The 23,240-nt window shown below is 37.1% G+C and overlaps 1 protein-coding gene across 1 annotated transcript in view; it reads right to left on the bottom strand.

Moving 5' to 3' along the window:
• Positions 1 to 2,077: 2,077 nt before the first annotated feature.
• Positions 2,078 to 23,240, bottom strand: part of NAF1 (nuclear assembly factor 1 ribonucleoprotein) — a 21,682-nt gene continuing 519 nt past the window's right edge. Inside the window, exons 2-9 of the mRNA XM_010586276.1 lie at positions 23,164 to 23,237; positions 20,595 to 20,736; positions 17,511 to 17,604; positions 15,129 to 15,211; positions 13,898 to 14,058; positions 9,962 to 10,013; positions 5,302 to 5,407; positions 2,078 to 2,666 (exon numbers count right to left, since the gene is read on the bottom strand). Coding sequence (XP_010584578.1) covers positions 2,242 to 2,666; positions 5,302 to 5,407; positions 9,962 to 10,013; positions 13,898 to 14,058; positions 15,129 to 15,211; positions 17,511 to 17,604; positions 20,595 to 20,736; positions 23,164 to 23,237 — 1,137 coding nt within the window. The 3' untranslated portion in view covers positions 2,078 to 2,241. The remainder of the gene's footprint in view (positions 2,667 to 5,301; positions 5,408 to 9,961; positions 10,014 to 13,897; positions 14,059 to 15,128; positions 15,212 to 17,510; positions 17,605 to 20,594; positions 20,737 to 23,163; positions 23,238 to 23,240) is intronic.

Raw genomic sequence — 23,240 nt, 5'->3', positions numbered from 1 at the left:
ATGGGTTTTGTCTAGAGCCAGGATTGCATTTCTTCAACTGGCTGCTGGGGAGTAGTTTGCAGCCTAGGAGTTTCCATTGCCAACTTGTGCCCCATCTCTTGACACCCCAGGTACTCCTCTGTGCTGCATCCCATGCTGCCACTTCTAGAGGTCTCTGCTATCATGCCAGGTCTCTATTCCTCTACACTATCTTACTCCATTAAAGCCATAATACCCCATTCTACACAGAGTAATTACTTGCCGCTGCCATCTATGTAAAAACCTATGTGTATACCATTGAAAAAAAGTACACGTGAAACAAATTAATCATACCCACCTGGTCATTAACAAATGGCTGTTATAGCTAAACCAAGTAAAAATAAAGCTCCAGGTGAGTCAAGGGAAGCTCAGACAAAGCAAACCTGCTACGCCTCAGTCATGAGGCTACATTGAGTTTACTGTGTCCTATCACCAGCAATGGTAATATCTGGGCTACAGTTTAGCCAGAAATTCACCCCCTTCTACTTTCTCCCAGAACATAAGCATTTGCAATGGACTAGAATTGAACATTCTTTTTGCTACCAAAAAAACAAAAAAAATCTGTAAAAACCAAGTTAAATATTAATGTCTGGAATTCTATTGTTCCAAAACAGTTTGTTGCCACTGTACAGTACCTGTTTACTTTAAATTTGAGATCTATACAACCGTCTCAGTTGCACACCTATGAAATAGTAGTTCTAGATATATTAGAGAATAGAACTATTATTTAAGTATATTACAGAAAACTTTATAAGTCTGAAATTAAATTCTAATTCACAGTAGCAGCATCTTGACAATACATTCCCTCCCTCTGTGCATTACATTTTTGCTTCATTCTTAAGTTACCTGGAATTAGAGCAAAAGTCTAAGCAACAGCTGCAGAGCTTAATTAGCCATTAAATACATATCCAAAGTAATGAGTTTGAGAATAGAAGAACATACTGTACACTTCTATCAGTTCTGTTCAATGGTTTGGAGCGATTGTACTGTTGATTAATGATTCAAAAATCATTACAACTAGTAACGATTTTTCAGTGGAAAAATAATCTTTAAGATGTCTCTGTCCCACCATTTTTTTTTTTTTCCTCTTTTTAAAATCTTCATGCAGTGTAAGGGTTTCCATTCTAGTTAGTCAGAGCCACTTCCATGGAGACTAAGGAAGTCCAATTGTAGGACTGACCCTTTGGGACAGGTGGAGGTTGTTCCAGGCTGTCTTTGGTTGACAATTCCACCAGTCTCCTAGCAACAAGCTGGGAGAGCTGGTGAACCTCGTAACTTCAGAAGAGGCAGTATTGACTGTGAAGAGAATCAAACAGCCATCTAGTCCTACCTGCATTTTGGATACAAATTTAAACAAGGGAGTCCTGAAATGGCATAATTCCTCTCCCTGACAGGTCTGATGACTTCCTCCTAGAAAGGCTGACTACCTACTATATGCATCTATTGGCCTTTCTGCACTAGGAGCAAAGACAAGCTAGAGAAATTATGCTGTTTTTTAATTTCCCTATACCATGCAGTTTTACAACCTAAATTGATTGCAAAACATCTTAAATAAGTTGATCTTCTGTAGCTATTGTAGGACACTCAATCTGACAGAGTAATTCAGCTCTCATCCAAATTCTGATCTAGCTACTCCAGCTATTTAAAAAAAAGACCATCCAGCTCCAGCCTTTTAGTTAATATTAAATTAATGAAATATTAAAAGTTGGGTAACAGGAGTTTATACATTATATAAATAGCAGCAAACCGAGCTTAAAATTTAGGTGTCAGATTTTTAGTTTCCATGCAAGCAGATTTTAGAATTTGCAGAAATTGATAAAAAGGGTTTAGCATAGCAATATACCACCACGCTAAAAATACTGAAATACCATCTATGCAACATATCCTGAGTTACATAAACTCTTAAATTTATTACAAAATAATTTCCACTACTACATACCAGTCTCCAAAAAGTTTTTATTTATCATCCCAAACTAGTAGATATTATAAAAATAAACCATTATTTAATATTCAGTTATTTTTATCATACAGTTTTCTTTTTTGAAACAGAAAACATATATAGAAAAAAACAGTCTTCCATGGATGTCTCATAAAGCATCAAACCCTGCATTTCTTCTACTGTTGCGGAAAAATGAAGCATTTCCAAAATAAGGGAATACAGTCTTAGCAGCCTGTTCTTCCTCCCTTTAAATTGCAACGCTCTGTATGCATATTTATGGAAACTCAGTAAGGCCTGAACTGAGAAGGATGGCTATCTGGAGGAGGTGGAGGAGGTGGCGGCGGAGGTGGAGGCGGTAAAAATGGGTATGACGAGTTGTACATGTTCGGGCCTGTCCAAATCATATTCAGATTTGAATGTGGAAGGTGGAATTGATGCACGTCATTAACAGAACCAAAAACTGGAGGAGGAAAGGGATACTGTTGCATCATTGGATTTTCTTTTCTATGAGATTGTGGAAACACTGGAGATTCCTGACGTATTCTGTTGTCTGAAGAGTATAGTTGTGGTGGTCTTACTTGTGGTCTCAAAAAACCCGGAGGGCCTGACGGAGGAGGAAATGGATCCCTGGAGAACCCTCTGCCACGGTATCCCCTTGAATAACTTGAAGCAGGCTGTTGCATGGACTGATGAAGTCCTTTATTCTCACCTTAAAAGAAAAAACAAAAAACAAAAAACACCACCACACATAGTTTTAATACTATTTTGGAACGATTAAGTTTAGTCCTCACGAACCTTTCAAGCTGAAGTCAAGGAAATTTGAGAAGTAATCTTATCAACAAATAATACTGGCAAATAATACATAAACAGCAAAATAATACCGGCAAGTCTACTGTTTAGTAACTCATCTTGATTTATTAGAGAAATATAGAAAGGATGATCTGAGGGTTGCAAATTCAGTCATTAAAAAAGAAATTTCACTTTCTTTCCCTCCAGGCATTTTCATTTGTATTAATGAATCACAGGAACACTCAAACTGTGAGTATTTTGTAAAGTTTGGTTTAAAACAAGATTTAAAACCAACACATTTTAGAACTGAAGATAAATCAATACCACATTACACTAAAGTGGTATACAGCTTTCAGACCTGTGTTGGTATTACAGCAGACACAGGACACAAATTATTCAAACTCAAATTAAGAAAACTAACTTACTCTATCTGAAAAAAAGGCAGCCTGTACCTCTACCAATTGGCCTTCAGCATTCAGCTTTCTAAGACAACCTGTACAGGTCACTGTAAGCATACATTTAAGGTTCATAACAACTGTACTGCCACTTTATGTAAATACCATCAGAGTATTAATAGGGTAAGTGCTATAAAATTTAAGAGCACCAAAACCAAAATATTAAAGATGTTCCAAACAGCTACCAAGGTACTCAAAAGGCTGTAGAATTTAAACTGAAACATGATCTCTAAAGGATTTTAAGGCTAGAAACAAAAAGGTATTTAGGGACATAACACCACATAAAGTCACTGAATTTTAAGAACCTGTGTGGACCTAATCCTTGGCACTAGACTACATAGAAACATTTTCACCTTTGAAAAGCTAAGTCTTGAAAGGTAGTTGCATACCAAAATTCCTACTCATTTCCATGGGGGATTAGGACTTAAGGCTCCTTTGGTGCATGCAGGCCTCTTGGAAGCACTGAAGTGAAAGTACTTGAGTGAGTATTTTTTAGGTTCTTTCTTCTCCTATCAAAGACTATAACAATGAGCCAATTTTAATATACTCAGAGTTCTATGAAGATGGAACCAAGCAAAACTCCAGCTGAGACTGAGTTTGTGCCACAATTTGCCAGATATCCTTGTTGTTGAATTACATAGCCAAACTAAATTGCACACAGTGTCAATTTATACCATGTTACTTACAGAAAAACACAGCAAATCATAAGCCATATTCCCTTGACAGATTGAGACAGTTCCTCCCATTGTGTTCTCAGTTATGGAACATAGTTCAGTAACAGTCTCAGCAAGCCCTAGGCAAAGGCAGGTCTGCAATAAGCTGGCAGAATAAGGATACAGTGGAAAACATGCCATATGCTAGATAAGCAGAAACTGGGAGTGAAAATAACTATCAGCAATGAAGGTAAAGTATGGCATGATTCAGATCCTTCCCTTAAGGGAAAAACTGTCAAAACCATAGGGCAAAAGCCAGTCCAAAAATGATCACAGCTTTATTTAAAGGGTACAAGGGAGGGATGTACTGCACACAGAGTAAAAGGGTTAACAGGACAATTACTGATCAAGAGAAGAGGGGTTCAGTGGGGCACAGTGTCTAGCAACTTTAGAAAGGAAGAGCAGCAAACTCATGGAAGGAGTCAGTGCAAGAAAAATCAGTGGGGGGGGAGAAGCACTGTGCTGCAGAGTTGAAGCAACTTCATATGTAAGCAGCAGAAGAGGAAGAGGGGAAGGAATGAGGGTCAGTAGGGAGTGGTACAAAAAGCATGCAACAGAAGCAGACCAGTGAGAACAGAGAAAGAGAGGTGAGACTTAAATTATTCAACTAAAATGGCAACCAAAAAGCAAAAAGTTTTGTCAGTAGAGAGGCATGAGAGAAGACAGATAGGAAAATCTGGTTATTACAAACAGAGCATAAATGCAAGCATACACCTGGAACAGATCTGTCAACAACAGGAGAAAGGAAGGTGAAAAAGGCTATGTATATTATGAAAAACTATACATAATTTATTAAACTACTATAGGTTTATCTAACGACTGTGTTAGGTAAACAGAGAGGTTCTCAGCAGGCTACACAAGTAACAGTTATTTTAAAGGAGTATTTATATGCCATGGGTGAGGAAGAACTTTCTTTTCAGATACAGGAATAAATTCCCCATCTAAGACTTGCATCTTCTCCCTGATTGTCAAAAAAAATGGGTTTCTAAAAATTGCACGTGGCCTTCCTCTATCTTCTCCCTGCACTCAAAAGCTTAAGCTGAACTTGGGCCCCAATAACCCCTGCAATAAGCAAGCTCTAAACTCCAAAAGGTGACATTTGTTCTATATCCTCACTGTGTGTCAGCTGACATGGTTAAAAGAGCATGTGAATCTCCTGACAACTGTCCTGCTCCTATACTACTTCCCTTGCATAGTTTAATGGAAAAAACCTTCATTTTCCTTTAAAAAAACAATAAGGAATGTAACCACAAATTCACGAATGTAACTTTGAAAAGCACAGAAATACTGATTAACTGTATGAAAGCTCTATCATTAAGACAGACATCATTGTCTATTTCAAACTCAGTTTAACAGACAAAAGCATTCTCCCACAGCATTTACTCACTTGATGCATTTGTTTCCGATTTGAGTTTCTTCCTTCCTTGACTCTGAGGCTTCTTTTTCTTCTGTTTTGCCTCTCTTTCTTTTTCATCATCACTGAAATCCAAGGCCTGTTAAAAAAGAAAAAAGAACAAAGTCATATAAGGCTGCAGAGAACTTCAGTTCTAGCAATAAATCATTATTTAGAAAACAATCCATCCTGCAGTCAGCTTAAAAGAATATTAAAGCTGCACTTTCTTATTTTGCATTCGAAGATCAACATTCAAGTACTGAACACAAATTTTTGATTGCTTGGATGTTAGTAAGAAAAAAATTGGGAATCTCTGAGGGAGCTTGCTAGTTATTGCCAAGAAAAAAACTTCTGAAGGGAAATTAGGTGAATTAAAATATGGATTTTTAAAATAAGTTAAAATTAATTTGGCAACCAATACTTAGCACAGTTAAACTCCATTAAAAAATATCTCTAGTCTAAAATTGCCACTAAATTGGAATTTTCTGTAGTATATTTAATAACACTGTTCCTGTTAAACTTGCAATAGCAATGTTATTCCAAAGGAATTTTCAGCTTTGGAGAATGTTATCATCTACAATAGATTCAATGTCACTGCAACATTTTGTTCCTGTTACACAAGGTTTTGCTACCTTTCGATTCCTAGCTTACATTTAGAATGAGGAAGTTACTATTGACAGAAAAGAAATCTGTCAGCTTAATTAAATCCCTGAAAAACAGCTCACTTATATGACTTAAAGAGGTAGGGTTTGTTCCCAACCTCCCCTTCCCAATTTTGAAAGGAAGGGTTTTGCTGCTTACCGATGTATCTCTGTAGTATACAGAGCACAGATCTCAAAAACACTGCACTAAAACAGTGCTAAAAAAGCCACATAAAAGTTAATTCTGAATACAACTATTTCTTCTTCTACATAACTGGATTACATTCTTACTCAAAAAAAGCCACAAGGAATACAACAAGATGATATATACCATGAAGTAAAATCTTTCACTAACTCCTGCTTTTTCTAAGGACTTCAATACACCATCCTCCAGTAGAGCAGAAATAACAAACAGGTACCTTCTGTTGCTAGCTAATTTCCATGTAACATTCCATAAAAGCCACCTCAGAGAAACTGCAGTTATCTGCTCCTGCTAGCCTTGCAGCATACAGATCACACTTTGTCATCCTATGACCCCAAAGACAAGGCCGAGAGAGATTGTATTACTGAGTCTACAGTTAAGCTGAGCTAATTACGAGCCTGTCAGAAAAGGAACACTTACCATATACCTTAAAGTAGCAAGCATAAAAGGCCTAACATGGATTAATTTAACATTCGTATAAAAATAAAGCTTCACAGTATCACAAAAAGAACTAACTCCAGCAATTGCACACAGTTTACCATGGGAGTTGACCAGAAAAGTTATAGAATCAGCTGCCAGCTGAGGACTCTAAAAGTCTGGCTGTAAGAGACAATTTCAAGCATCAGTAGCGTAAAATTTAATCTGCACCCTTGTCAACAGCTATTACCTTCACAGCAAAAGCCACTTTCTATCAGCTCATCAGCTGTCACAGTCTGGATATCTTAGTGTAAACTCTAACTGTTAGAACTATCCGAAGATTATTCTCATTAAGGATTACAAGACATTAGACATGGTATTTTCGCCAAAACAGAGCACACAGACATCACGAAGTCAGAATGGCCACGAAAACAAAGCTGTCATAAAAAGCAATCAAGTTTGCTCATCCATGCCATCACTGGTTTTGTTCAAGCTTCCTTCCTTCCTATAATGAAGTACAATAAACCTAAAGTTCCCCCTGTACTTTCACACTGTAACCTGAAGGTAACAGTACCATAATTAAGAAAAATCATTAAAAAAAAAACACTTTGGAAAACGCAACAAATCTATATCTCCAGAAGATTTGACTGCTTGACTGTATTTAGCTGAATTTTAAAGTTACTTAGGTTCCTACAAATTCAAATTACACATTTACAAGCTCATCTCCTGAACAGCTATAAAAATACAACTAAGAAACAAACAAAAAAAGAGCTCACCATTAGCCAATAAGCACATTTTTGTATCACCATCACTAGAAAATTTTTCAACCAAAGAAAGCTAAGACTAGACAAAAGTTTCTAAGTATATACAGTCTTCCAAAGCTCTGTTGATCACATACCTACAGTCCAATTCTATGCAACACTCCTACTTCTCAAATGATGATTCTCTGTGAGATGTCTCCCCAAGAAAGGTGGGTAATTTACAGTCAGAACTGACAGACAAGCATTCTTTGAGAGAAGTTAACACTGCTCAGCTCAGTTCCATTTGTGGCAAGAAAAAAGGGATTTCAAAATGTATCATCATCACAGTGGAAAAAGCAACATTCTGGGTTGACAGACTGATACATCATTGCAGGACCTACCTTCAAGCATAGAAAAGCCCATGTCACAACATCTCCCCTTCAAAACAGAACACCTAGCCTGGAATAAGGACTGTGAATGCAAAAATTGATACTTTCCCTCACAGCGTCCTTCTGGACAAGTTGTCCAACTGTGGGACGAGTGGGTTCACAGTGTGCTGGGTGAAGATCTGGCTGAAGGGCAGAGCTCAAAGGGTTTGTAGCAAATGGGGCTACATCTGGCTGGCAATCAGCCACCAGCAGTGTTCCTCAGGGTTCAATTCTAGGGCCAGTTCTGTTCGATATATTTATCAACGATCTGGATGCAGGAGTTGAATGTACCATTAGCAAGTTAGCTGGCGATACCAAACTGGGAGGGGCTGTTGACTCTCTTGAGGGACAAGAGGCCCTGCAGAGGGATCTAGATAGATTGGAAAACAGGGCAACGATTAATGGGATGAAGTTTAACAAGTTGAAATGCTGAATTCTGCACCTAGGAAGGAGTAATGCCAGGCACAAGTATAAATTGGGAGAGGAGTGGCTGTAGAGCAGCCCTGCAGAAAGGGATCTGGGGGTGCTGGTCGACAGCAGGCTCAATGAGTCAGCAGTGTGCCCTGGCAGCCAAGAGGGCAAACCCCATCCTGGGGGGCATCAAACACAGGATACCCAGCCAGTCTAAAGAGGTGATTATTCCACTGTGTTCAGCATTGGTACGGCCTCACCTTGAATACTATGAGCAGTTCTGGACCCCACAATTCAAGAAGGATGTGAAGGTCCTTGAATGCATCCAGAGGAGGGCAACAAAGCTGGTGAAAGGCCTAGAAGGCATGTCCTATGAGGAGCAGCTAAGGGCTTTGGGCTTGTCTAGTTTGGAGAAAAGGAGGCCAAGGGGTGACATTGTTGCTCTCTACAGATTCCTGAGGAGGGGATGTGGAAAGGGAGGGAGGTGCTGATCTCTTCTCCCTGGTATCCAGTGATAGGACGTGTGGGAATGGTTCAAAGCGGTGCCGGGGAGGTTTAGACTGGACATTAAGAACCATTTCTTTACCAAGACAGTGGTCAAACACTGGAACAGGCTTCCTAGAGAGTTAGTCAATGCCCCAAGCCTGTCAGTGTTAAAGAGGCATTTGGACAATGCCCTTAACATGCTTTAGCTTATTGTTAGCCCTGAATTGGTCAGGCAGTTGGACTAGATGATTGTTGTAGGCCCCTTCTAACTGCAATAGTTGATTCTATTCTAAAAATTGGTTAGAATAAAAAAAAAACCAAAAAAACCCCAAAACCACCCACAAAAACCACCTTTCCTACTTATGGAGTAAGAAGCACATACTATGTAGCATAGAACTACGCTATTCATGCAAACTTTTGGAAGATTGAAAAGAAGCAGATAGATCTCTTTAGGATACTATAATAGACACAAGGATTCTAGGAATTTCACCTATTTTGGATAAGATACGCTTATAGTAGAAATTGCAAGGAAAAATTACTCAAGTGTTGATCTAGAAAACAAATCTCATGAAAACACCTCAATAAAACTACCAGCCTTGCGATTCTTTTTGAAGAAGAGAATAGTAATGAAAAGTATAGTTACAGCAGAGTTAAGGAGCACTGGACAGGAAGCCTGGATTTCATTGAAGCAATCTTCACAGATCCTACAGTAAATGACATCAACGGTCGTGAGGAGGTCTCACGTCTACATAGCCCTGTATGACTGCCTTTGTATGGAAGAAGCTCATCTCCTCTCATGAAACTGGTGTTTTATAATAGGAAACAGTAGGGAAACCTTACTAAGCCATTCAAAGAATGCAACAGAGGAGGTGTCAAGTTAATCTAACAGAGTAGACAGCTTAAACACCCAAGTAGTACAGTTTGCAGAGTACTAGCAGGCCTTTTAAGACAAACAACTGCTTGTGGCAAGGTAAAAGAAAAAGCTGCAGCAAAAGAACAGCAAGGACAAAAATTCCCTAGCAGAAGCAAAACTATTAGGCAAGGTAAAAGCACTGCCACTCAAAGTTGAACATTCAGGTTGCCAAACATGTTCTTGAAGGACTAGAGGAACTGAAGATACACATTTTCCCAATTGCAAAAAGCAAGTAGAAAAAGACAGCTAGTACTCTCTACACTGACTATGAGACCTCTCCAAGAAAAGCATGACCTTCTTTTCAGAGAAAAAGCACATAAGCTTGCTAATTAGTTACCCTGCGCAGAGTTTTTTCTACATATATCTTGTGTAATCAAAACCAATAAACAAACAAACAAAAAAACCCCTATAGTTACTTCAGGTGGTGGTTCTTGGTCATTCTTCCAAGATGCATCTGAACCTTTTTCCCTACAAGAAAAACAAACCACAAATTAGACAATCAAGACAAAGGAAGACAGTGTCAGGAGGCTACAAAACATCTCTTACTTGAGTCACATAGTAGCAACATATTCTAGGTTAGAAATAATTTGCAAGAACTGTACTGTAGCAAATAGGTAACACTTTCTTCAAGGTATCAGTTCTCCTACACAAGAAGCTTCCTGTTTTAAAAGGGGCATTTGTTTTTTAATGTTGTTTCTAAATGAACAGCAACGTATGTGTCAACTTCAGACTTCACTACATATGTCATTTGAAAAATCTTCCTACTCTGAGTGAAGACTGAACATTTCACACAGCTAATACTAAGCTTTGATCAATATTCTCTCAACACATCTTTTTCAATTTAAATTGCTTTGAACCCAAATTGAGGTAGTTCATTGCAACTTTCTTCTGTTGACTCACTGCTGACTACAGTCACAAACTTTCTTATTCTTCTGGTTTCAGAACACGTACCTCCAGTCAAAAAGGACAACGAACTAGTATAGTAGGATACAGGCTTTAAGTATAACTATAGTGAATTCGGAACCAAAAAAACCTCTAAGCTTGGCTTACAATTCCATTAAGATAGTGTTAGATAGGTAATTAGGTTTCATCTTCTATTTTGTTGTAAATATAAAATTAAAAATCAAGGTAAAAGACATTTAAGGAAGCAAAAACTCAACTGTCTTGCCTGACAAGCACCAAAATTAACTTGAAGTGGTGTTATTTATTTCACCCACCACTGCGAACTTCACTAAAAAACAAGTCATTTCTTTGATTACCAACAAATTTGTGGAACAAAGTTAAATTATGCTGTTAAAAGTCTGTGGAAGGTTTTTCCACACTGCTCGCAAATTTAATGTGTTTTGGTTGAAAATGACAAGACACTGTCTTTATCTATGTAGACAAACTATATAAAATAATGCAATACTGAAAATTCTTACTTGCAAAATGGAACCATATAGTTAAAAACATCAACATGTTCAGTGTGAAATGTTTTCAATCAGTGTTCTAATAACCAAGGGGTTTTTTATGTATTTATCAAGTCAGCAACAATCAAGCAGCAATAGCTACATCAAAGTACATAACCATCGGCTCTAGGTAGCCTGGACTTGAAGAGGTCCTTAGTCAAAGGCTGCCCATGAGAACACTGGCAAGTCATCTGGAAGTACTTTGTGCCTCAACCCCTAACCATAAAACTGAAGCTCAATCTCTACATATCACTAGAAAACTATACAGACACACCACCTTTGTGATTATGAGCAAATCATATTAGCAAGCAAGCCATTTTAAAGTTTAATTAGAAGAAAATGTTACAGGGAGGAAAGAAAAATAAGGGCTTTACATGAATAACTTCTCAGCTGCAGAAAACTGTCTACCTATGGAAAGATGAAAAGTATCACTTTTTTTTTTTTAAATCATGAACCAACTTCTTTGTTTCTCCCTCTCATCTTGTTATTTTGGGGCAATACATGCCTGCCAGAAATACCAGAGCACGCCAGAAACTCCCAAGACTTGTGGTCATTAGGCAACATGTAGTACTACTGACTGCAAAACTTAAACCTCCTCAGTCCTTCAGGCAGCTTATCTCACTCTCCCAAGGCAGCCTTCCTCATTTCAGCAAAACACAAAACACTTCTCATGCTCTGAGATACTTAATCTTCTGCAAAGAACAAGATAGTAATTCTTTGATTTCTGAACTCAGATACTGTAAGATCTGGAAGTCTAACAAAAGGTGACTCAGAGGAATCATGAAAATACATGAGCTTCTTTAGAATTACTTTGTGTTTCAGGCAATACAACACAAATCTATTTTTAGCAACAAATTATTTTGCATTCAAGAAGTTTTACACTACACTTCCATTTATTTTGCTATAAAGTGCAAGGGTTATTCATAGCACTGCAACTTTGTACAATGCAAGCAGATTGCATTCCAGATTTCAGAAAAAGCTTCAAACTTAAGGTTTCTTTCAGATCTTAACCCTGATTCCTTTTCTTTTTCAAAGTACCATCACAGTTTTGAGTAGCAGTTCTAGACCTTTAAGCCTGTAATACTCCACAAGCTGGTCTGCACACAGTCAGACTAACAAAAAGCAGAAAATGAAAGTCATTGGTCATCAAATTTGCAATCTGCTAAGGTCCAAAAGCCTTCTTGTGAAGCACTGATCAAAGCTCAACTTTTCTACTATCCATGTCATCTTGGTTTCTTTATAGAGACATTACAGCACAGGTCAGAAGTCAAAATTCTTTATCCTTTTTCAATAACACCTACTTTGTGAAAAAGGCAGCTTCAACAAATAGTACCAGTTGCGTCACAAAAGCTTAAGAAACTTTACTGACAAAACTGAGAAATAAAATATTGTTTCAGTGAAATGTAACTTAAGTTACATTATTCAGAACTTATGGTTTACATCAGATTACACAGGTGTTCACACTGCTCCTTTTAATACAGGGCAAGAAACAACATTTGATGCATTGTTCAGCTGTGCTGATAAGACATGAAAGTGTTAAACATCTTACATAGTGTTCAATTTTGTACCATATATGATAGTAAAATACTACCAAAAGACAAACAGCTCCCAAAACTACTTGCAATGTATTAACAATCTAAAATACGAGTCTCACATCTCAGATGCTGAGTACAGCACACAGTTACTGATGTAGCAAGCAGATGATTAAGGTCTGTGCAGTTACTGTACTAAGCAACAAAGTTTAATGGCACAAATCAAAGACCAGCTGGCATCAAAATACTGCAGAAAAACAAACAAGCAGCAGAGTGAGAAAGTGATCTATTTTGGTCTTCACTGAAAGGAAGAAAAACGTGTTTGTTGCTTCCACAGAAATGGGAAAGGAAAAAACCCCACAAAAAAAAAAAAAAAAAGACTCCTGCAGGCCTGGCCACACATGCATGACTAAAGAAAAAAATTATTCAATATGAATACTGGCAAGGTTGCAATTAATGAAGACACCAGTATTACTGGCTAGTCAGAAAAAAATTGCAAGTCAGGCGAGAACTAATCCTAATAACCAGAGACTAAGTCACTTGTGTAACAAAGGATTTTTTTAACCTATATTTATTTCAGACAATTACTCATCAATAATTAGAACACTGATGCCTAGCAGTCACTTACTATCCTTTCTTTCTTATTCTGTATCTTTGAGTACACTTCCTTTTAAATGGCAACAAGTCCTATTCATACATGCTACTTTCCTCAGGCAGGCTGGGATACACAAATGCTAGAAGTTTCTGAACATCATACTATATTGCCACACAAATCCGTCCCCTCTCCCAAATTTACAGCAGGTAATTACCACACAGAATTGTTATTCTCCAACTGTACAATAGATTTATTGATAATTAAATTTCAGTTCTGGCCTTGTAACATGAAATAAAAATAGTAAATAAATGCAAACTTGATCAGAATTCAAACAAGTTTATTTTAGGTTATGAAACTAAACAAGAATCTGAGGAACAACAAAATCCAGAAAGTACAGCTTGCAAAACCACTGCATGTGTATGTATGTGAGAGGGTGTTGGGGAGGTAAGCATCAATGAATTTTTTTCTGGTTATGCTATTTTGGGTAACATAGCAACATGAAAAGAAAGCAAGCTTAATATATTGAGTAAGAAGCTACTAAACTTTAATAATTATAACACTTTAGAAGCTTGTAGTTTACAGCTACTCTGTACTGTTCTGAAAGGCAAAAGAATACAACCTTGTTATTACAACACAGTTGAGAATATCCAAAAAAAAAGAAAAGTTTTAGTGTCAAGCTTAGTCCTACAGTTTCTCACTTAAGGCTAAACTTTAATTCACTATTTTAGCTATATTAAAAAATACATTATAACCAGATTAGAAAAAAATCAGACTCACTGTTTTAGTTTCTCTGCAAATATATACTGGGTGAAGTCCTCCACTGATGGAGCAAAATACATGCTATCTTGCACATTAATACCTTTTGCTTTGATATGCTCAGAGCTGTTAAATCTTAACACATAAAAGGGATGTAAGACAGGACCAAATATCTCAAATATCTGAAACACAAACAAAATTAAAATGTTTAAATAAACCACCAAGAATAAATAGCCAATTTCACTGTAGACAACCATGAAGCTTTAAGATGCTTTGTATTTAAGAAGTTTGATATATTTTCAAAATGCAGAATGCAGCATCAAATGAAGTTACTTTCATGCTTTAGTTTTATTACCACATTTTGTTTGACAGTATATTTCCCAGCTACTGTTTAAGTTATAATGTGGAAAAGTAAGTTCTCACACATTGATATTACCTTTGCCCACCCAACTGCACTGCTTTCTCTGTCTGCTTCCTCTACTGTGCTAACTTTCCTTTTGTCAAATCTCTGTTCTTCTCTCTCCACTATGCTTTCAAATCTCTTACACCTGGAACAATCTCCCATTCATTTATTCCTCAAAGTTCATCTTTACAAGACACCTTTACATCAGTTCCCGTCTGTTCCCCAATTCCATTGAGAGCAGGGAATTCTGCCATGTTGTACAGAACATCTGCCAATTTCAGGCTGAGATTTTTGTTTCACTCACATCTAGCATTCAAAGATATTATAGTAGTAACTGTTCCAGATGATGGCTTTTCTTCCCCAGAAAACATACAAAATTGAATGCAACAGCCCTCTCAGCAAACATTCTTCATTATACTTGCAAAAAGCACACAATGGCCTTAAACTGCAACAGCAGAACTTAGATATGTAAACATTCCCCACTTTTCCTGAAACTTGACTAATTTCTCCAATGTTTGCCCCCAACTCCTGGCAATAAAAGAGCACAGTCTGTTATTGAAGACATCATACATCTGAAAGCAACCTCTCCCTCTCCACAAGCACTGTCATAAAATAGCAGAAACTCATCACACATTGTAATTCTGTTAAGGATGCAATGAATTCCAGGTTAGGAATTCCTGAGATTAAAAAAAAATAGATGACTATAGCAAGAGTCAAAAGCACAAAGCAAGACTACATATCAAGAAAATATTATCTTTCATCAAGTCGACTTCAACACTACTTGTTGGAACATAAAAGAATACTTTGATTTTTATATTAGAATAACAGGTTTTTATGCTTTACACATACCTTTCCTGCAGCTTGCCGATCTTCTTTAAAAATTATGCTTTCCTCATTTACTGGAGGTAGGCCTCTCAGTGATTCAATTATTACTAAAATGGGGGAGGAGGGAAAAAAAATCAATTAGAACTTTGTTTCAACAACATCATATAGTTAATTGCAGAGAAGCTTAACAAAACACACCATTATTTGTCTACTAAAGTTCATAGAGCTTCACCACCCCTTCTCCATTGATATATGAGTGGTAAGATTTACATTTGTTTACAGAATTATTCTCTGGGTTGAAGAAAAGAGACCAGCCGATAGGTACAAAAGAGAAGTCTCAGATATGTATTTGCGAGCTACCTGTTCTATTTACCCAGGATGTTTCTTAATTAAGTGCATAGCAGCAATAACCTGGTTTTTTGAGTGCAGATGCATGTGTATATTCTGCCTTCTTAGTATTCCAAATGAAATCCTCCTTGGAAAAAAGAACGGAAATGGCTATTCATTACAGCTTGCCCCAATAAGTCATAAGAATCAGACCAGAACAAAAAAGATGTCTGGCAGTCCAGTCACAGTTGCAACTGGTGGTGTCATTTATGTATGCAGAAATACAATTTGAAATACATTTCTGCAATTTAATGTCCTGTAAGTCTCGTATTACATTTGGGCCTAATCCATGATTAACAATGGTATGAGTGGTCAGAGCTAGCAAGTCATTCTAGTAGCTCAAAATATGAAATCTTAACACTTAGTAGACTTTAACACTTATAAATGGACACAGAAGCATGTTCTTCCTCCATTAAACACATAATTTGATATACATGCTACTTCATTTTTAGGTTTTCCAATTCAGAGACCTAAAGAGCTTATCCTTTACTGAAATCTTTAGAATAGTTTCTTCTTTGGTAGCAGTTCACAATTTGTTCCTTTAGTCTGCAGGAATTCTGCGTCTTCCTTTACATTCAGCAGGAAATATGCTCAAAGCTGTCAATACAGAGGCCTAGCAGCATTATGCTTATTAGTCTGCCTTCTAACTTTCACCAACCAATCTAAATTCAACAATTCACATATTTCAGTTTCATAAAGATGCAGACTGAAGAATTCACCTATCAGTAAACTGACAGGATTTGAAAAGGTTATACTCACCAAGGAGGATTAGAAATTAAGGAGAGTTTTCAAAATTGAAGTCTTTAAAAACAGCTTTGTTTAAACATTCACATACTAAATCAAAAATAAGAATAATAGCAAGTTATGATTCAACTGTTTCTCTTTTAACTTACTTTCAAACCATCATTTTAGCTGAAAACAGCCTTCTTGAAGTCCCCATTATTATCAATAAGTAAGAAAGGGCAAAGTAGAACAAAAGGACGATGACCAGATTACTACTTTCCACACTCTCAAGCCAGCTTCCTGCACATGAATGAAATTAAATCTAACTCCAAACCAACACCACCAACAAAAATACTATAAAGGAATTGCCTGTATTACCTGCAGTCTTCTACAATAAAAGAAAATTTAATAGCAAAGCTATTTGCTTTAATTCTTTTGTACCCCACTCAACACAAATACTTTAACTTCAGAATTGAACTTAATTTCTAATTTTCGTAAGAAAATTGCTCTGAAAGCAGTTCAAGCAGAATGGAACACTTGAAATAAGCTTAAATACAAACATACTATGGATTTTTTATTAATATCAGCTTCAGCAAAATTTTGATGTCACATCAAAAACTGAGGTCCCAGGTAGATCTGAAAAGATCCCTAAATGCATACTGCCTGCAGTTAAGCTTACATCCATTGTATGTCTCAGTCCCATTAAGCTTACCCTCCAGGACCTATAAATCATGTTAGTCATGCTGTCCTATGACTGCTGACACTGGCAGCTTGCATTTGGTCAAGGTGCCAGAAGTGGGATGCTCTGCTAAAGAAACAAGTTTTATCCTGTCCTCATACATTCACAAGCAAGAACTTGGGACTGGATTGTACTGCACCTCTGCTTTTAGTTATACACTGCCTATATCTTCAGAGATAATTCAAATATAGCATGTACGACTGAAAGATTTTCTTAAAATACTGCAAGTGTTCAATCTTATTGTTGACAGAATTAATATAAAGATCATAATACACAGTGAAAAAAGGCTTTTTTAGCAAAAAACTAGAACATGAAAGTCACACAGAAATATATGCATAATAGTCGTAGTATCTTAATCTTTAGAAGATGTAAGCCAGCTAAAAGGGAATTCAACACAAATGTCATTTAGCAGTCCGAGTTCTCATTCAGCAATCCACTACCCCCTGAAATAGAAAGCTGCAGTACTGACACTTTGAGGGAACAGTTAAGTACACAATTAATGCAGAGATATACAGAAATTATTTTAATTGAAAACAAAGCAAACATATCTTGCTTACCTAGCTGCTCAATTATGCTGGAAACTGTCCCAAAAAGCTTCAGTTCAACATCATCAGGCAGAATTATTGATAAGTCTTCAACAGGAGGCAGTTCCTGAAAATACCATGTCAATGTTCAGAAATATAATATCATCACACTAAGACATTCATCACTTTGTCACTGCATAAATTTGACCATCAGAAAAACCTCCTAGCATTTTGAAGATTTAATTAAAAAAATGTAGTTTGATTTGTCTCTTCCAGAATAATTCTAAATAAACTCGCCTTGGGGGGAAAATGTCACTTTTGAAGACACCTTTTCTATTGAGATGCTACTCTACATATTTCCATTGCAACTAAGTAGAAGCCAACTTTACTCAGCTGGAGAAAACCAACAACTGATAGACATTTTGTTCCTTTTTTTGAACTTAGATAATAAGTTAAATGTACAACACAATAATTAGATAATCAGTAATCAAAAAATCAGAAAACTTGTAACCACATTCAATGCATGACAGAAGAGAAACATACACAGCAAGAGATAAAATAGCATGAAATACACCAGGTATGTATCATCTGATTCAACAAAATGGTGTCTGTCCATTTATGCCACAACTCAGACCATTATAAAAGATGTAAAGATCACAACAACCTATCTAAAGAAAATTATTTTTACCTGAAAGCTGTATTTGGTACAAGAGGATACTCACACAGAACACACTCAAAAAAAAAGCCAAACTTAAGATATACAAATGAATACTGCACAAACAATATTCAAATTAAACTTTCTCCTCAAATGTAAGCATCAATATCTTCTATCAAAGGCTGATTAACACTGAACTAATCATCTACCTCCAATTTATTCATAACTAAGATTTCTATGTATATACTATACTGCTGTGAATTCAATATGGAATACAAAGTAAGGGCAAATAGAGCAAGAATTATCTTCAAATTCAACATCTTCTGAATTTGGAGGTAGAGTCCAAATCTTAGCACTGAACTGCACTTTTAAAGGCCATCACCAGAAATAAAATCACTCTTCAATAGAAGAATCTTGTCCTGTCTTATCAAAACTTCAGCTGATAATCTTCACGCTTAACAAAAGTGCTTGGCAAAGGCTTCTAGAGCAACTCAAAGACCAAACAGAGGACAAGACTTAGGCAGACCACATAAGATAGCATTAAAGTCAAGACGTGAATTCAGATAGAAACACCATATACCCTTCTACAGGACAGTAAGTTTTCCAACATTAAACCAACTTCACTGTTAAGCCTTAACCAAGTCATGGATGCCAGAGCAATTCCAAGACCAGAGACCAGAAGGAAGAAAGCTAAAACTTTTATCATAAATCTCAAACTGGTAAACTGTACCATCTGTCATACTATATACAATATCCGCCAATCTTACACTCAAAACAGGAGGTTTCTAAAATAGTTCCACTAACACTCCTTAATACATGCAGGTTTTTTTCTGCTAAGCACACATTCCAGTTATATACTTTCTTTAATCTTTTATTGTATCTTTGAGCCATGCTTTAGCAAGTTAGCTATTATTGAGGACTTTCAGGTAAAAGACTAATCATCACGTTTCAGTTTTAACAGATACATTTTAATTTTCAAATTGTATTCCTTCAAATTTACATAAGGTGATCTACAACATTTTTACATAGATTAATTCTATTACTGTTGAATGGCTTAGTACAAGATACAGTAAATAATGTAGTTGCTAGAACTTCGGTTCTTATTAACTATCACTGGCAAAAAGCAATAGCTTTGCTGAACCAGTGAAACTAATCAGGCCAGTACTTAAAAGGAAGACAATGTTTCAAAAACACTTGGACTTGAAGCTAGTAAGCTAATGAGACAAAAGAGCAGATCAACAAAGCATTTTCGGGCTAACATGAATTTTATTTAAATAAATAACTGAGATAAGAGGTAAATAAAACCTAGTAAGTACATCTACCTCAGCAAAGATTTTTGTTCAAAAGTCCAGTGCTGTAAAAACCATCTTTGTCATAGAAGCACTTATAATGGTTCTATTATTAATCATACATCAAAACGAAGTGCATGTAAGCAGCAATTGCTCTGACATTTTACTCCTTCAGAATACAATGTTACACGTTTCTGAATCTTTGATTAATTTCAGTGAGAAAAGAATATCCTAAAAGCTCTTCTTTACTTCAAGTGTCTCTAGAGCAACATTTTAATAATTAACAATGTATTCCCATCTCCTGGTGTTGCTACTACTAATGCATGTCAATGCCTCAGCCTTTTCAGACAGTCATCTAGCACTTCATTACAAACTCTTACAGAGCACTGAAGCAAAGGTTCATGTCTCCAAATGTATCTGCTCTTCAGAGGTTTTTTTTCTCTACCTTTCTAATAATGTCTTGTACCCTTCATTGGCCTTGTTTCTCATTCCAGAAAGCATTTTTTATGAAGGGGAGAGATCTACAGAATAACAGATAAACATATACTGTTAATGTAAATTGACATTACAGTGTTGCATTATCCTTTTATTTGTAATCCATTACAAATGATGATAGCAAATTGTCCATTAGCAGATTATTACTAAAACTCGTTCCTTTAAACCTCTTAATTTTGAGATAATGAGGAATAATGGCAGCAATACTTAACAAGCGTGTTATTTATGAGAACCAATATAAACCACTTCTGTGACCACTCTAACAATTTTGCTTGAGTAGAGACGATGCAATCTGAACCTCTGGGAGGCTTAATATAACATTTGAAATTTTTTGCCTCAAGGCTGAACTTATTTGAAATATGTCTTACAGACATATCAGACCTTCAAGTCCCTCACACAGAGAAAGGATGATGAAAGCCTGCAATGTACAAACAACAAAAAGTGTACTAAAATATCCAGAAATTTGTTTTCATTAGTTACAACTGTGATTTTATACAACTGTGAACCTCACTTCAGAGTGGTCTTAATATACTGAAAAATAAGACACTTTTAATTATTAACTGTGCTATACCTGAACTAGTGTAAAAACATACATTCAGTCACTAGGTATTCATTAAGTTAAAATATTTTAAGTTGGGTTACTAGAAAAACATTTAAAAGATAACACAGTGTACTTACATCAATAGGCAACTCATCTTTCGTTTTAACACAGTAAGATTTGTTATCCTTCTCATTTGGATGATCATCTTCATCTGATACTGTTGAAGGGGAACACGAAGAGGAGGATGTAGTTGAATCAGTTGAATCTGAATCCGTATCACTGAATAAAACAAATATGGGAGTTATAATATAGACTTCCGCCTTACAGATAAAAAGAGTGGCTAGATTATACATTACTCAAATACCCTTGGTTACCAGATATGTTCTTCTTAAATGTATATATCTGTATACAGAAAAGCAGCAATCTTTCCTGAACCTACAAGCCACTGGGCAAGATCATTAAAAAAATCTCAGAAGAGGTATAGCTTCAACAGTTCAGAGCAAATGCTAACAACTACAATGGCTCATTTGCGTTCTCACTGTTTTACTGTTGAAAGGTGTATGTAGCGTGAGAGCAATCACCTCTTTAAGCTCACCTAGTCCAGTTTTTCCCACTGGCTACCTCATGCAAAAGTCCAGCACCAGCATAACTCCATCTGTCAGACATACATGACAGCCACAGTTTGGGACCTATACTTCATTGGTTTGCAACTGAAATGACACATTAGAGTCACAGGATGATTACTTCAGTGTAGTACCTAGATAAATACAGCCAAATTAGGACCATAATGTCTATGCACAATCAGCATATTTCCATTTTATGCACCACTTAAATTCCCAGTATTGAACATCACTTGACATAACCGAGCACAAAAAAAAAATTTCAAATACACTAAACTACCTTCTATAGCTCACAGTCATTCTTCTTCTACAACCCCAACATTAGGATACAGCTAAGTGAAAGTCAAGAAAATACTTATTTCCAAGCAATCCATCTTACGTTATGAAGGTAAAACAAAATTCTAATTTTTTCAGATAAAAGGGATTAGTTTCATATTTCATGGCAGGCCTGAATTCCCCTAGTACATATTCACACATATTAGTAATTTAATATTTCTCACTGGCACACGCATAAGAGATGTTTATTGTCTTAGACTCTTAATGTTACAAGTAAAGAGCACAGTAAGAAACCAGTCCTTATTCACATCAACCTGTTCCTTTTAGCAAAAGTCTAAGTTCTTGAAGAGCTGGGGAAAGAAACAAACACATGGAGTAATTGATATTGATGACTGAAAAAACACGTCACAAACCTTACACAAAAATACACTAAGACAAGCAAACGTTTGTAAAATTGCATCTTCCTTTCTTACCTGATCTGCATGTTAAGAAAGCAGCATTTGGAAGCAAAGTGATAAATAAAATACAAAAAATGCTCCCTTCTAGATTCTTTGGTATTAGATTGTCCCCTTCACAAGCAAATGGATGGCTTTCAATTACCTGTTGCTGCGGTTTTTTTCCCCAACAAACATTGATAGGGGAGACAACAAATAAGAGCACCTCTCCAAATAAACCTTTTGAAAAAGGCAAATATGGTCTTCTTGGAACAAAATCAGCAGAGCAGAATGACAAAAATCAGACTACCAGAGACCAATCAGTGGAGGGAGGAAAAAAAAAAAAGGAAAGAAAAAAGTTTGAGATACACATAGACAGCTAAATAAGTTAAAGCTATCAAAATTTCATCTTTAATATTTATCTGAATATCAGTGCAACAGATTTTGGAAGCAAAAAAGACTACAGGTGAAGCCCCTCCCACAGGTCAAGAATTTCACTCTCCATCACTTCATGATGTTCTAGGAAAACTTTGAACCGAGCAAACAAAGCATTTCCAAAGTCAAGCTTTAACCCATTAACTGTTAATGAAGCTCAGTATCTTCTTTTTAAGAGATCGTTAGACTTCATTTCAGCCTCCACTAGTTAGAAGGAGCACATACCCATCTTGCTGCAAGGGCCCAAGAAGAAAACACAAAACTCACTGAAACTGACAAAGCGTGCAGGCTTCCAAGACTGAAACAGAGCCCACATCTAACCAAAGTTACCTTTCAACAACTATTCTGAACACCAAAGCACAGACGGAAGTAGAAGATGGAACCTTTCATAAAAACCGTACAGGTTGAGAATGAGCTTTTCCACCAAGAAGCCAACATCAGAGCACAAGTTAAAATCTGCAGACTCTTTACCTTGAATCCTACATTCAGCTTTCTTCAGCAATAACACCGCAGATGCCTTGTCACAAGTGATGTAGGCGCACTCTGTGAGGACGGTGTCAAAGGACACTCAAACGGTGACGGCGGCCCAACCAACCACGACGCTCTACAAGCCACCACCACCACCAGACCCATGCTTTCATTAAATCCCATACCCTCACGGTCAATTGCTCTGGAGGCTTATTACTTCAACAGTTAAAACTCCTCGTGAAACACAACAGAAAAGGTCATCCCCAACGGCAAGGGGGACGCTACCGCAGCCGAAACGCCGGGGCGGGGGGAAGGGGCGGACTGGGCCACCTCGCTCGCAGAGCGCCGAGCCACAGGACCGGCGGCCCGCCCCGCCGCCCCCTAAGGGGCCTCAGCGGGGAAAGAGCGGCCCGCGGGGAAAGCCCGACGCGCCCCTCTCGCCTCCGCGGCCCAGCCCCGGGGGCTAAACCCACCTGTCCGAGTCCGAGGAGGGGGTGGCGGCAGGCGGCCCGCTGGGACTGGCGGGCGGCGGCGAGCAGCGCGCTCCCTC

Source organism: Haliaeetus leucocephalus, unplaced genomic scaffold, assembly GCF_000737465.1.
Source record: "Haliaeetus leucocephalus isolate CR32 unplaced genomic scaffold, Haliaeetus_leucocephalus-4.0 Scaffold140, whole genome shotgun sequence".
In the NCBI taxonomy this organism is placed as follows: domain Eukaryota; kingdom Metazoa; phylum Chordata; class Aves; order Accipitriformes; family Accipitridae; genus Haliaeetus; species Haliaeetus leucocephalus.
The sequence above is the reverse complement of the archived record's forward strand: the minus strand, read 5'-3'. Positions and strand labels throughout refer to the sequence as shown.